Below are 16,071 nucleotides of genomic sequence, written 5' to 3'. Positions count from 1 at the left end.
TTCCACACAAGCCCCTGAAAGAACTTTCAGAAACATTGGAACATTTTGTTTGTCAATAAACCACTCTATGTTTGACATTCTTTCCACCTAACTAACACTCTGCCGTTTCCCCTGAAGCATTGAGATGTTGTTAATCAATATGTTTTTCATAGCGTTGGAAAACCCTTTTCTAATAACATCGTACAGCAAGGTTTTGAATTACACTGTATACGCAGCAAGTATTAGTATTGTTAAATTGCACCAAATGTCACCGGTGTCATCAGCTCAAGCTGAAACCTATTAAAGTTTTACAGGATGTTGTTGTTATCCTCAATGGTCACAGTATGTTGCTCTCACAAAAACATGGTCTGTTTGCCTTTTAGGTCGATGGTTATTCAAAGGACTTAAGCCATGTCGGTCACCAACCCCACAGAGTCAACATCAGAACAGCAGCTTTATCTAGTTAACCTGGATCCCACGGGCTGACGGAACCATGCCGAGCTGTGTGCCACGGTGGAAGGACCTGCCTCTGGCTTAGATGAGAACCGAACTGTTTTGCATTTCCTCTCTCTCTCAAACCTTTGGATTCTTAAGTCACCAATGAGCTTATTTAGGTCCGTTGAGCTCCCAACGTCCCCAGCAAACTGACTTTGACGTTCCCACACCATGCCTCTACCCAAACGGAAGAAAATCAGGACTTTCGTGCTGTTGTTCGGCGTCGTGACGTTCGCCACGTTCCTGTTCAGCTACACCTTCCGAGACCCCTCGCTCTATTTCTTCAAGTCCGCTTTTCGCCTGTCGGACAATTTGTTCTCCAAAGGTGCGTGTGCCTGTCGGCGGTGTATGACGGAGCTGGAGGACGACGACCCCTGGTTCACGGAGCGGTTCAACCTGTCCATTCACCCTCTCATGACCAGGGGGAACAGCTTCCTGTCTGATGAGACCTTCAAGTGGTGGCAGGTGAGATTCAGGGGAACCGTTGCCGTTGGTACAATAAGTTGGGGGAAGTCAGTGGTGTAAAGTAACTAAGTACATTTTCTCAAGTACTGTACGTAAGTACAATTTTGAGGTGCTTTTACTTTACTGGAGTATTTCCAATTTTCCATACTTTTACTTCCACTCCACAACATCTCAGAGCAATATATTGTACTTTTACTCCACTACTATGTGATTTAACACATTATAGAACAGACACACTCTGTTGCTTTACCCTACAGCTTCTCACAGTCACGATTTTTCTTTTTGGTAGTTTTTGTTAAGGGCCAATGCCCTTTGCCTTCATTTTCCTAAACGCATCTCTATCTCTATAATAATTTTTCCAGAATAATGAGTAAATACACTGAAAATAATAATAATAATAATGAATGTATTCACAAATGAAAGCAGGCAATTTAATCAGCCGTTTAATAGCGTACCATGTGATGTAATGACTGTGTAGAAGAAGATTTACTCTCACCACACACACACACACACACACACACACACACACACACACACACACACACACACACACACACACACACACACACACACACACATAAGCTATGGCAGCGATTGTTTTTTTCTCATTTCAATTCAAGAACATCTTGTGTAAATTGGAATTGATTCCTTGCTCTGCTATCAAGCCAAAACACTCTTTCTTGAGGTCCCTAAAGCATTGTGTGTTGTCTTTTCCACCAACACAGCAGTGTTTTTTACACTGCACACAGATGCACTACCTATTCAGAGAGAAGTACGCCGACTTTTAACCGTTATCACATTCACCTCACACACACACACACGTGTTCATCTAATGGTGAGAATAGAGAGAATTACTGCAAGGTTGCCTCCTGTCACTACTCATTTCACAAAATGCTCCTCAGAGGGAGGGCTGATGATGGGAGTGTCACAGTTTAACACTGGCTGACCAGATGGTTTGGACTCTGATGCCGTAAGGCGGGGGGTCATGACCACAAGATGGGACAGTGTTCTTGTTTCTTCCCAAGGAGGAAAACGTTTTTGTTTTTTTGGCCATGTGGCCAATTATTTTTACCCGTTCTTTTCCTACACATTTAATCCTTATTCCCATGAACCCTCTCCCCACACATCTCTGCGTTGCCACTGTGTAGCCTACTGGCCAGTGGTGGAAAGTAACTAAGTACGTTTACTCAAGTACTGTACAATTTTGAGGTATTTGTACTTTACTTGAGTATTTCAAATTTCCAATACTTTTACTTCTACTCCACTACATCTCAGAGGCAAAAATTTTACTTTTACTCCACTACAATTATTTGAAAACTTAGTAAATTAACTTAGTAAATTTAGTACTTTTACTTTTGGTACTTTAAGTACATTTTGATACCAATGCTTTTGTACTTTTATTCAAGTACATTTTTAATTCCGGACTTAACAGAGTACTTCTACATTGCAGTATTGATACTTTTACTTAAGTAAAACATTTGAGTACTTTTTCCACCACTGCTACTGGCTCTCACCTGTCAGTGAGGAGCCCCCACTGGGACGATGAAGCACCTCCGTCCTAGTCCTCCCGTTGACAGGAGTTGCTAGTGCAGTGAAAAAGCTCACCCTCCCTGACCCGACTTCCCTCCCCCCAAACACAGCCGATGTGTTCGTATAGAGATGATTGCCGGTGGATTCAAACCCCTAGACTACGCGGTGGTGGACAGGTACTTTACCCCTGTGCCACCTGAGGACACTCTACGGCTGGCATTTAATTATTGCACATCACTTTTACTGGAAAAGAGGTTTTCTCATCGGACACAAGCCTCTGACATCACAGAATATCTGTTTCACCCGGTTTCATCCAGATGCACGTGATATAGTGCATAGATAGAGGAGATATGTCTCTGCACTGCAGTCAGCCTGATATAGCCTAGTATGGGCATGCATGTGACACTGTGACAGTGGATGGCATGTGTACTAATCCAGACTGATCATTCTGTCAGTTACAATAGACACAGTACAATATGAAGTATTAACTCTTTGCGGGCCACCGACGAGATTTCTCGTCAGAATCTGCTAAGGCGCAGCCTGGCTGCCACTAACGAGGTTGACCAGATTTGTGTTTTCGGTGGTTTGCCATCAGATGGCGCTGTTCGCTACCTATGAATGATGCCTCGCCTGTCAGAAAAGGATAGACCCGGACATGACGTCATTTTCTTTTCGGCTCGTTTACTTCCTGTTTATTCGTTGTGGAAAAATGGCTTTATCTCCGTTCCTGTAGTTTTTTGGCAAAAACAAGCCACATTCAACTGGCCACAACTATGCAACGGATTACCGCGACCGGACACATGTTTTTGTCCGATTCTACAAGACCCCCGTGCGTGTAATGAGGCGATCGCCGTGAGGGCGGCGATCACGGAAAATATTCCATGATTTTTCAAACGTTAGTAAAAACACTAAAACAATTGCTGGCAGTGGCGTGGCAAACAATGTGTTATTTCGTGTCAGTCAAAGAGTTAATTTACTGTAGAGAGTGTAAATATCCATACATAACATGTTTTCTTATTTGGTATTTTCTCTCTGGTACACAGTGCACAATGAATGTGGAAACTAGCCCTTTGTGCTTTCATTTGTTGTCATTCCTCTACTTCACTGTGCTGTCACCGGGTGCAGGAAGAGGCCAAGAGAATCTCCACATGGATTTAAGCTCCCCCCGAGGTTATTTGTTGAGAAATGTGCTCTGTGTGTTGAGGCTGTAGAGTGTTACTGTAGCTTCACTGCTCTTGTTCAATCACTTGTGGTTAAAGTAACCCTGGAGTCTGAACGTAATCTCAGACCGGGTCTCTGCTGTGTCACCAGTGGTTGCAGGCAGAGAGGCATCCGGCCAACTACACAGAGGTGGTGGGGCAGCTGTTCCGAGTGGTTCCTGACGAGGCGCTCTACGCGGACGGCGGCCCCGAGCGCTGCAGGACCTGCGCCGTGGTGGGGAACTCAGGGAACCTCATGGGATCGCAGTATGGTGACCTCATCGACTCCAGTGACGTTATTATAAGGTGATTTTATTCAGTGGTGTAAAGTCACTAAGTACATTTACTCAAGTACTGTACATAAAGGGGAATATCACTCATTTTCAACATTGAACCATGTCATAATATACCTTAGAGCTGCTGTGTGGAAAGGATAAATAAAGTCCCCCCCCCTTCTGTGTTGCCTAGAACTGGAGAATCGACTGTTGGGGTCATGTGATCAGTGACATACGGAAGGTGTACTCTTTGGCCCGCCCTCTAGGCTGCCTCATTCACTAGAAACAGCTGAAACAGTGCGACTTGTAGTATTTATAATGGCATATGGTTAGATACCACATTTCGCAAAACATTGTACTTGTAGATAATGGAAATCAATTGGCTGAAAATGCTTTAACAAGTCTTAACTTTATATTCAAGTCTGCCTTTATTGACAGGATAGTGGGCTGACAGGAAATGGGAAGAGAGATGGGGGGGTGACACACAGCAAAGGTCGTCGGGATCGGGAGTCCGAAAATCTAATGGCAGGGATTGCCATGATGAGTGACACTTGCTGAGCGTATTCATGCTCCCCGGACGATGAACCTTACTGATTTTGGTGACCTCGGCTCCTCTGGTGACTCCTTTAGTGAATAAAGTCAGACATCATCCTCATAAGAACTTAAGAAATGATTCTGACAATCAGTTGATGAAAATAGGACAATTAGTATAGAGCACCGAACTCTGACTTAATTTACACATCCCTTGTTTGTCTACCTGGTTCGCGGTTTTCCACCCCCATTCTGAATCCCCATAGAAGTATTTAATATCGCGTCAAATGAGAACTGTGTTCCAAAAATAAACAAATGACCCCTGCGGTTTGACTCTTATGGATATGAAGCATCAACTGACGGTGAGAAAACGCTAATGTTACTTCCGCCGAATTAGTTACATTTTCGCCAGAAACAGACTGTATCAAATATAAGTGACTGTCTATCATAAACGATACAGAAACTCCTCCCTGACAATATCGCCAGGACAGTTTGTTTATTTTTGGACCACAATTCTTATATGAGACGATTCTAAGATGACCCAATGTTATTCTCCATAGCGAAATTACTTTACGAACCTGGGGATGAACGAGTGACGTCAGGACTTCTGTACTCTATTCAACTCTATTCATTAAGGCCGACATGTACACAGGGGTGCAATGCTCACTGGACGGCCTTTCACGCCGTGCCGGAACCTATTTGACCAGGAGCACACGCAGGCACACGCAAATATTTAAAACTACTATAAATTTGCACCTCAACAAAGTTTTCAAAGGCTCCCGACTCACACCTAGCGAATTAACAAAGGAATAAGCCTAGATGCATATCAATTGTCCATTGTGTGACTTGCAGTGTAGGTGTTAAGCGACGTGCGCGTCACGTCATTGAAATAGAGTGCAAGAACATACCAAATGAGCATTGCATGCCTGCATGCACAGTATGTGCATGTGCTGTCAGACATGTATGTATAGCTCTCAGTGGTGTTGTAAAGTACTGTAACTAAGTACATTTTCTCAAGTACTGTACTTAAGTACAATTTTGGAAGACACTTTTACTTCTACTCCACTGCTTTTTTTTTTTTTTACTTTTTACTCCACTACAATTATTTGATAACTTTAGTTACTGTAATTGCAAAACATACATTAACCACTTCAGCCCTATTTAAACTTTGGCTATTTGAAAATAGCCGATCTACAAGCTCAACGCGTGGCATTGCCACACGTTGTGAGCTTGTAGATCGGCCATTTTCAAAAGATTGTAATACATTTTATACATATGATACCTTGTGAAACTGTAACCTTCTGCACACTTTTACTTTTGGTACTTTAAATATATTTTGATGCCAATACTTTTGTACTTTTACTCAAGTAAATGTTGATTTCCGGAACTTTTACTTGTAACAGAGTGTTTCTACATTGCAGTATTGATACTTTTACTTAAGTAAAGAAATGTAGTACTTTTTACACCACTGATAGCTCTGAGCTATCAAATTATTTTACCTGTAAAAGCACAAACCAATATTCAGTCCACAGAGACAGGCTGATTCATTCGGATGATCCTTTGCAGCATCTCCAGGTTTTTACAAATATTTGTGAATCAGCGTCTTGGCTCTAATTTCTAGTTGTGGAAGAGAGATACAAATATTCATAAACAAACATGGTCTGAAGTGTATAAATGTCAATTTTCCTATATTAAGAGTTGGTACCATTGATGGAGCTGGACAGAAATATAATTAAACTTAGCGTGATGAATGTAGTGAATGAGAAATGTCAATACAAGCCTTAATAGAAAGATATTGCAATAAGCATAGTGTACAAAATGAAAAATGGACTTTCTGCTTTCTAGGTTAATACAAAGTGAAAAAATACACAAGTATGAGGCGTGTTATACATTTTTTAAATTAGATTTCTATGATAGCATTTCCTTGGGGATACACACCAGATGCTTGTTTTCATCACCTAGCCTCGGAAACCCATGCCTTTTGTTTTGTTTCAAAAGAAAAAAAAAAGGCAGTTTTCAACTGACAGACAGTGAGGAGTTTGCAACGCGAGGGCATAATGCGTGTCTAGCATAGAGTTAAAAATAATACATAGGTAACGAAGATCCCCACCCATTCAGTATGGAGACGCGTTTTGCGTCACTCTGCGTGTCGTCACACATGCCCAGTGGTGTCACCTCCGTGCACGACCCTGTGCGCAAGCTCGTGAGTCGAGCCCATTAGTCAAAACCGCTTTCCGGGGACCCCCAGGGGTCCTTGGGGGGGTACCAGGCGGTCCCCAGCTAAATTGGTTAATATAGCGTCACAGTCATTATAACCGCTTAAACCATATTTTATACTCTGGCTATTCAAAAATAGCAGATATACAAGCTCATAGTGGGCCCTCTGTGCCGCGCTATGAGCTTGTAGATCTGCTATGTTTGAAAAATCCCTGGCACAAAATGCTTTTGAGATGGGGAGGCCAAATACATATCATTTTGGGGGTCCTTGACATGAAAAGGTTTGACATCCACTGTACTACACAATCAGTCTTACACAGGATCTGCCTTTTCATTGTAGATAATTTACCTGTATGTACCCTGTATGCTGAACTTCACACAGCATCTTTTTTTTTCCCATTGCTTTTCATTTATCGTGCTGTGACCGTAACATGTTGTCTCTGTATGAAGCAACATTATTGCACTTATCTTCTCTGCCAGCGCTCACAGTGACAGCAGCATGCCACTGCCTATACCCATTCAATTACAGGTTGACAAGACACAAACCAAGACAAGAGTTATTGTTTTACTATAACACAATACTTCACTGCGGTACAAGAGTGTGTGTATAATATGTTTTTATTATTATGCCAGCTTAACTCTCTCAGTGCCACACCCCGAGATACCCCGAGTTTTCCCCGAGTACCCTCGCTGCCAGAACGAGAAATCCCGAGTTTTTACTTTTTACTGTGGTCGCGCTATTCTGTTTATTTTTCATGATCACTTTCACTTCCTGACTCCTTCAGACTCATTGGGTTCCGGTTTCATGACGCAGATTCCGTTTCCGGTTCTCATTTTTTCCCCGCGGCCATTTTCGGCCAGAATAGGGAAAGTCACGGTTTTTCACACGGTATACAAAACGAACGGAGAGGTCCACGTCTATTCTCTTTGGTCTGAGTGACGATCAGTCATCGTAGTCGTGTATAACATCGTATTTTAACCCGATCAGAAATTGTCGAAAACGTCACATCCGTTTATGACCGGATGTGACGTGGGCCTGTTTGGGAGGGGGCGAGCGAGTCAACGAGGTCATCAATGTCTCGATTTGCTGCTCTCTACTGGTAGAACTGTCGTATGAGTTTAAAACTGCACATAGACAAGCTATTTGAAAATTAAATTACAAAATAACAATAACAAAAAAACGAAAATTGCTGGCACTGGGGGAGTACTTAATGAAAATACTCTGGCACTGAAAGAGTTAAGCATCGCAAATGGACTCATGCATGGTCGCTTGGCATGGCGTTAGAACAAACAAAAATGGCATCCTGGCAACATTAGATTAGAGCATACGGTGTCAAATTAAAATGCTGCATAATATAGTTCCTAAGACCGTCCCAGAGTACGAGTAATTACAGAGAAACTAATTAAATTAATCTTAATATTTACAAAGGATAATAAACACTGACATCTCTTTACAAAGGATAATAAATACTGACATCTCTTTTCAAAATTCAATCACGGTTGCCTCTCTCTCTTTGACTACTTCTGTTTGTAGTGGTGGGATTTATATGAAAAATAACGGGCCTGTCACAGACGTGAGAGGGTCTCATTATTCAGATTCACTATTGAACATCAATCGGGTTCTCTGTGTGATGCGATAAGCCCGTGCAAATAACTTCATTAAGATGGATGATAAACCCAACAGACGTAATGGATAGGCACATTACGTCGTTGACTGTTTGAAATTGGCTTTCAGAAAGGGGCTTTCATGTGTCAGTCTTAAACCAGGTAAAAAAAAGTCTTAGAAACTGAATGTGCCAGCCATTTTGTTAGAGTTAATTTACTGTATATTATATCACATACAGTAATAGTATGCAGTACATCATATAGTTTGTGAGAATCCAACGTTTTTTTGTACGGGGTTCGTACTGGAAACCACAATGTGCACATACCTGTAATGGCATTCTTTAAACCCAATGGTTGACTAGACTACCACCAACATTATGGGACACAGGGACACTTTTTACCCGACTTCGGTTTGATGTGTCAGCTTCAGAGAAGTGGTGTAGTGTGTCGGCTTTTGAGCTGTGGTTCTCACAGTGGGGTCTAGGGACCCCTGGGGCTGGTACTGACATGATACTGACCATGATACTGACATGATTCTGACAATGACTAATCATGATACTGACATGATATTGACATGTAACTAACCATGATACTGTCATGATACAGTCATCATACTGATATGACACTGACCATGATACTGACCAGGATACTGATATGGGGTCCTTGAGGGGGTTCCAGGGGGTCCCCAGCTAAAAGCTTACAAGTCTGTAACTCATGGTCAAATCGATCTGTAAGGGTCCATTTGGTTCCATTTGTACACTCTCAGAAGTTATGGGGGTCCATAGTCCTAATGCCTACCAAACTGTAGGTCCTGGAAATTATAAAGTTAGAGGACCACTGCTTTAGACAGTTTAATCCCACCGGGGTCACCAGTGTTAACAAACGCAGTCTTTAAGGTGCTTTCAAATGAAGCGTCCACTAAATGGTCTATATTGTGATAAGAATACATAATATTTTGCTAGTAGCTTCAGCCTGGCTACAGTGGAAGTCAACCTCACTCTGCCTCAAATAACATATCTCCTAATTGAATCCAGCACTTTCAAGTTTTTAATTATAAAGCCAAAAGCTTTTGCCCGAGAATTTCCTCTCTCTCTCTCTCTCTCCCTCTACGCTGTTGCTGCAATGCTTCACTCACCTGATTAAACATGATTGTCGTTCAGTATTTTGAAAAAGCATGACCATCTGTCTTTCTCTCAAAAGCTAGAACATGCACGTGCATGTACTAGATTTGGACATGGATGCATGCGCACGTACAAGCTTTGGACGTGCAAGTACACACATGCACTTAAGTTGCCTGCATACTGTACAGTGTCGGGGAAGCTACTTTGTAAGCATAGCTTTGCAAGATACCAATTACGGCTCTTCATTATGCAAATATGAACAGGGACAAACATTAACTAAACTGAATCGTCCTATAAAAAAGACCAAAGTAATGAAAACAAATAGTCCAATATACAAGAGTTGGCTTCGGTGGCGGCTAGATCCATTTCCACTAAAAAAAGAGACGCTGTGTTCTTCCGTCCTTGCAGAATGAACCAGGCTCCCACCTCTGGCTTTGAAGAAGACGTCGGCTCCAGAACCACTCACCATGTGATGTACCCAGAGAGCTCCATAGACCTTGACAACACCACTCATCTGGTGCTGATCCCGTTCAAGACCCTGGACCTTCAGTGGATCATCAGTGCTTTAACTACAGGCACCATTACACAGTGAGTGCTTCACGCTGAATTACAGCTTTTCAAATTACAGCTTTTCAAATTACAGTGTCCGCACACTGGAATATGCTCCAAAAGATAAATGGTTTATTACCGCCGTCAGTGCGACGTTTCTAGCCTAGTGGCTCTTCTGCTCAGACAATGAGGATAGCAAGACACGCCTACATTATTCTAATTGGAGCTGGGTCAGCTGACCAGCATTGGTGGAAAGAGTAGTCAAACTTTTAGTAAAAGTATCAATACTGCAATGTAGAAACGCGCTGTTACAAGTAGCAGTCCGGTAATCAAAATTTACTTGAGTAAAAGTACAAAATATAATCTATGTAAAAGTACGTAAAAGTACTCATTATGCAGAATGTCCCGTTTCACACAACATATGTCTAAAATAGCTGATCTACAAGCTCTCAATGCTAGATCGGCTATTTTCAAATGGCCGAAATGTATATGGTTACTGTATGTTTTGTGATAATAATCAAAATCTACCAAGTAACTAGCAACTAAAGTTTGCATATAATTGTAGTGGAGTAAAAAGTTCTGCTATTTTCTAACAGCCAAAGCTAAGTGGTTAAAATGATTGTGGCGCTATGTTAACTAATTTAGCCCCCTGGTACCCCCCCCCAAGGACCACTGGTGGTCCCCGGACCACTGGTTGAGAACCACTGATCTACAAGCTTGCGCGTGTACTGGCTATTATAGCTATTTTCTTTCTTTCTTTTTTTTTAAAGGTTATTTGCAAATAGGGGGCTGCAGCCAGAGGTTATGGATACTTAAGTGGTCCTTGGCATGCAAAGGTTTGCAAATCCCGGACACAGACCACTGGAGTGCCAAATCCGCCCTCACTCAAACACTTACTGTAGGTTTAATTCGATATGGAAAATGAAGCAGCGATCGTTACATTATATAGTCTTCTTCTCTCTGCAGAGAGAGCGCACAAGAACGAGACCGAAATGAAAAGCGACATTTGCACTCGGGAGCTTTTGAGTTGACTATTTTAATCGTGTAACATTCACAGTCCTGATTTTGCATTAATTAAACCTGTCAGAGTTGATAGGTTAGACGTCGTTAGCAGTTCTGGTGTGTCACGCGTGTATGAAGAGGGGAAGAGGGTGCAAATTACAGCTACAGTATAATGCTACGTGCGTACCGCACTGCGCTCCATTTCTTATACACCTGCAGCTTAGTTTGTTTAACCCATTAAGACTGGGAGAAGCTTCTGTGTCATTTTTTGATTTGAGCTAAAAAGCATTATTTTACAATTTAGCTATTCAAAAATAGCAGATGCTACGAGCTTGTAGATCTGCAATTTTTGAAAAATTGTGATTTTTTTTTTGTGCAAATCTTTGAATATATATATATTTTTAAAGCGAACAAAATCTTTGCCTCTGGGGGTCCCTGGAACAAAATATTTTGAGATGGGGGTCCGTGGCCAAATACAAAAGTTTGAGAACCGCTGACATAGTAACATAAGTTTTTTCAAAAACAGTTTTTAGAAGACAGGATTTAGAAGGCATTTTGTACGCAAAATATGTACATGTTTAATTTATTTTATTGAATTGTTATTGTGACATAAAATGTATAATTTAGACAGAAATACATATGTGATATCGGTACTTACTGTAACACATATCACTACAATGTTATCAAGTTAAATCTAAGTCACCAGTCTAAGCCAGGTGGCTCATAGCTCTTCTGCCTGTGTTTCAGCATGTTTGTTTAGGCATTTACAGCACCCTCTGGTGGACAAACCCATACAGGCATACGTACTGTATACATAGATTGACTCTAAATTGCATGCAGCTCAACGAATCATCTATAATTGTATGTGAGAATTGATGAATATGAAATACCTGTTATGATATCGAAAATCTAAACAATTATGTCTGGATTAACCTTGTCTACGTGTCGGAAACATTGTTGTGCCCTCCGTCTCTCATTGCCACTCATCAATATGTAATGCAGTCATTAGTTCCTATCATTATAGTTCCATATCTAATACCCCGTTAGATTACACATTCAAATACGATATGATAAATGCAGATACGTCTAGATTATCATTAGATTATATTATTATAAGTGGTCTATTAGTGGTGTTCCTACTACAGTACATGCAATGTCTGGTCTGAGCTTTCCTTCTGAATGCATGTTTAACCCATTAAGACCTGAGGCCGATTCTACAATGTCTTCTAAATCCCAACAGTATTCTGAAAAAAAAAAACACGTATGTTTCTATATCAGGGGTGCTCAAGCTTTTTCATGTCAAGGACCCCCAAAATGATATGTATTTGGCCGCCAACCCCCATCTCAAAATATATATTGAAAGATTCGCACACATTTTCACGATTTTTCAAAAATAGCAGATCTACAAGCTCGTAGCTATGAGCTTGTAGATCTGCTATTTTTGAATAGCCAAAGTGTAAAATAATGCTTTTTTTTAGCTCAAATGAAAAAGTGACACAGATGCGTTCCAGGTCTAAATTGCTTAATGCAAACTGCAGGTGAGGTAGTGCCTATGAAGATAAAGAGCATTTGTCTATTCAAACTGGACGTTGCATTGCAATATTCTATTCATCCTACTGTATAATATCGCAATTCAGGGAGATACAAATCACTATTGCTTGCTGTTCAATATGTGAATAGAGCTGACTTGTAGGTGTGTCCGAGATGTTGAATTATTTATCCTTTTCTTGTACCTTGATTATTTTCATATGCATGAGATTCATTTTTCATTTTCAGACTTGTCGTACTCGGTCATATGCAAAAGGTACATTCATTGTACATGCTTTAGATCAGTGGTTCTCAACCTGTGGGTCGGGACCCTCAGGGGGGCCCCTATAGCTTTTTTGTTTTATCCCCCCCCCCCCCCCCCCAAAAAAAAAAGACCATTAGTGCATCAAAAGCAATAAACAAACTATACTATAAAAACTGGTCAAACATTGGCCAAATTGTCAAATAATATAAGAAAGCGAGGTGTTGTGAGCTTGTAGATCTGCTATTTTCACAATATGTATCTGTGGAACTGAGTTAAATGCCCCAACTCCTACATTCCAAGCGCTTATCGGGGTGGGGGGTCCCCAGTTCAAATATGATTATTTTGGGGGGTAACGGCCTGAAAAGGTTGAGAACCACTGTATTAGAGTATATTTTTCTTCTATTGCAGCACATATGTACCTGTGACGTCCAGGATAAAAGCAAACAAGGACCAGGTGAGTTCAATGAATGAAGGCTTTGTTTTACTCCTATAATAGTTTTCATGCCATTTGATTTAAGCTCAGTGTTCATCATCAGATAATCTTGTGATTGTGATCAGTCTCAATCAATGTCTTTGTCTGAGGAAAGTCTGCTTGTCAAGCCTTTATGTGTTGAACCTGTTTCTTTTTTAACCATTTAAGACCGGGAACGCATCTGCGTCATTTTAAGATTTCTTTGGCTGTATAAAAATAGCAGATCTACAAGCTCGCAAGCTTGTAGATCTGAGTCAAAAAATGTTTTTAACTCAAATCTTTGCTTCTGGGGATTTTACAAATGTCTTCTAAATCCTAACAGTTTTTTTTCGTAAAGTTTTTTTTTGTTTTTATTTTTTACTTAGGTTGCTATATTATCAATGGTTTTCAAACTTTTTTCATGACAATATTTTGTTCCAGGGACCCCCAGAAGCAAAGATTTGAGTTAAAAATGTATATAAAAGATTTGCACAAATTTTCACGATTTAAAAAAAAAATAGTAGATCTACAAGCTCATAGTGCCGCGCTATGAGCTTGTAGATCTGCTATTTTTGAATAGCCAAAGAAATCTTAAAATGACACACATGCGTTCCCTTCCCGGCCTTAAAGGGTTAAATGGGGCCACATGAATTACAGCCCTCAGCTGGCAAGATAGAGACATAATTGTAATCACTTTAGATGTGTAACACATATTGATCCAAGGCTACATCATCTGCAGAGGTACACTATGAAGTGTAATTGTGTGTCTTTTGCAGGTGTTAATCTATAATCCAACCTTTTTCAAATACGTCTATGAGACTTGGCTCGACAGTCACGGGCGATATCCTTCTACCGGCTTCCTTAGTTTACTGTTTGCCATTCACATTTGTGACAAGGTAAGTTGATATTTGTACTGTACAATGTACAACTTGCCATATGGCAGATGCTCATATCCAAAGTGATGTAGGCCTACTTAGTGCAAGAATTAATGGCATGAACCCTGGTTTACAAACGGTGAAAATGTCACGTAAATACAGTGCCAAGAATAGTAGGACACATGGTATAAATCTTCTTCAACACATTTAGGTTTGTCATGCCCTTAACATACAGTAGCCTACATTATAACAAGGAACATTAATACACATTATTTCATGTGTGTATGCATCTCCAAAGACAGAATAGAACAGGTTACAACAAATGTCCCTGCAATATCGTTTGTTGCATATCTAGTTCCGCTATACTGTTAGCTAAATATTGGGTTAACATGGATTGTTAAAGGAGTAGTTCACACAATAAATTACTTATTTTCTATCAATTATACACCCCATGAAGCCTTGAATTCATGGAGTTTGTTTTGTGGGCCAATAATTTGATGACCGGGTCATAGGTCAATAGGAGATTCAGTGGGAGACAAGAGTCTAGCTGGAGACTCCGCCGGTCATCAAATTATTGGCCTAGGAATGCTACAAGAACAAAACAATGTTCATGAATTCAAGGCTTCATTGGGTGTGTAATTGATGGACAATAAGTAATGTTTTGGGTGAACTACTCCTTTAAATATATTAAAGATTTTGAGTGTGTGTCTGGTGTTAGGTGTGTGATGTCACTTTGTCACAGTGCCTTTGTGCCCGCACATCACCAGGTCAGCGTGTTTGGTTTCGGTGCAGACCAGCATGGAAACTGGCATCACTACTGGGAGAATAATCTGGGAGGAGCGTTCCGACACACAGGAGTCCATGACGGAGACTATGAATACAACGTCACCCTGCTGCTGGCGGACAAACACAAAATACAAATGTTTAAAGGGAGGTGATGCTGCCCAGACAATGCAGACCTTGAATGAATGATGACAGCTCGGTCTTCCAGGAACGGGGCTGTCAGTTTCCAACGACACTTGTTTAGTTGTTCTGCAGGGCTTTGAACACGACGAGACAAAGTGAAACAAGCTAACCTGAAACTGCCACGCTTAGGCTGTCATTCACTTTAAATGACAGTCATCTCCATTCTCTGCCTTCATTGAACATTCCATATTCACTCTGGCATATGGTGTATCGTCACTGTCGGGTGGAAACCTTGAATGTCCAAAACGGTTACTTTTCAGGAAAGGGTAAAAAAGAACATGTGTTCCAGTGGATCCAATGTAATTATTATTTTGTCAGAAACTCGTGTTAATGCTTTTCACTGGTTAAATGTTTATAAAACGCACAGACCGACTTAACCACTTTCAACCTGGCATCCCTATTTTAGACCTTTTGGAGCGACAAGGGAATGTGTTTGAGGCGTGTTCATTGTTTTCCAAACCTAGTTATAAAACTTAATTTAAACACTGTGGCTAGCAAAAGCCATTACATAAGACCTTAGTGCGGACATGAAATTATATACTTCAGCTAATGTTTGGTTGACAGTTATTGTCAAATGTTTGGATCACCAATGTGCAGAATGACATGAATATGCAAAGTTAGTGGTCAAATATATTATGTAAATGTACATCTGTTGTATGCCATCCTGCTGCATGTTCAGCTCCCTCACTGTCCTCTCGAGAGACAGTGTAATGGAGCTTCTCGCTCCAATTCGACCATGTTTCCTCAAAAGACTCCTAGTCTCCTACTGTACATCAAGGGTTGCCAAACTTTTCAGGCCGCGACCCCCCAAAATAAAATAATAATTTGAACTGGGGAACCCCCACCCCCCAAGCAATTGAACTTTTAGGCATTACATTTAGTTTGACTCGGTTCCACATATAAATATTGTGAAAATAGCCGAACTACAAGCTCACAACGCCTCGCAGCACAAGGCGTTGCGAGCTGGTAGATCGGCTATTTTCACAATGTTTGCCTCTTTCTTACGAAATAGTTGACAA

At 40.9% G+C, this 16,071-nt stretch overlaps 1 protein-coding gene across 1 annotated transcript; it reads left to right on the top strand.

Annotated features, from left to right (window-relative positions):
- Positions 1–645: 645 nt before the first annotated feature.
- LOC311061976 (CMP-N-acetylneuraminate-beta-galactosamide-alpha-2,3-sialyltransferase 1-like) lies at positions 646–15,831 on the top strand (the record flags this gene model as incomplete). The annotated part of the gene is made up of 6 exons (XM_084080716.1): positions 646–939; positions 3,781–3,974; positions 9,826–10,005; positions 13,169–13,214; positions 13,988–14,107; positions 14,854–15,831. 6 exons carry the CDS (start codon positions 646–648, stop codon positions 15,022–15,024), a joined length of 1,005 nt encoding a protein of 334 aa, XP_083936842.1. The 3' UTR covers positions 15,025–15,831.
- Positions 15,832–16,071: the final 240 nt, after the last annotated feature.

The sequence above is a fragment of the Gymnoscopelus microlampas genome, assembly GCF_963454915.1.
Source record: "Gymnoscopelus microlampas genome assembly, chromosome: 15".
NCBI classification, from domain to species: Eukaryota; Metazoa; Chordata; class Actinopteri; order Myctophiformes; family Myctophidae; genus Gymnoscopelus; species Gymnoscopelus microlampas.
This window is presented reverse-complemented; position numbering and strand designations above follow the sequence as displayed.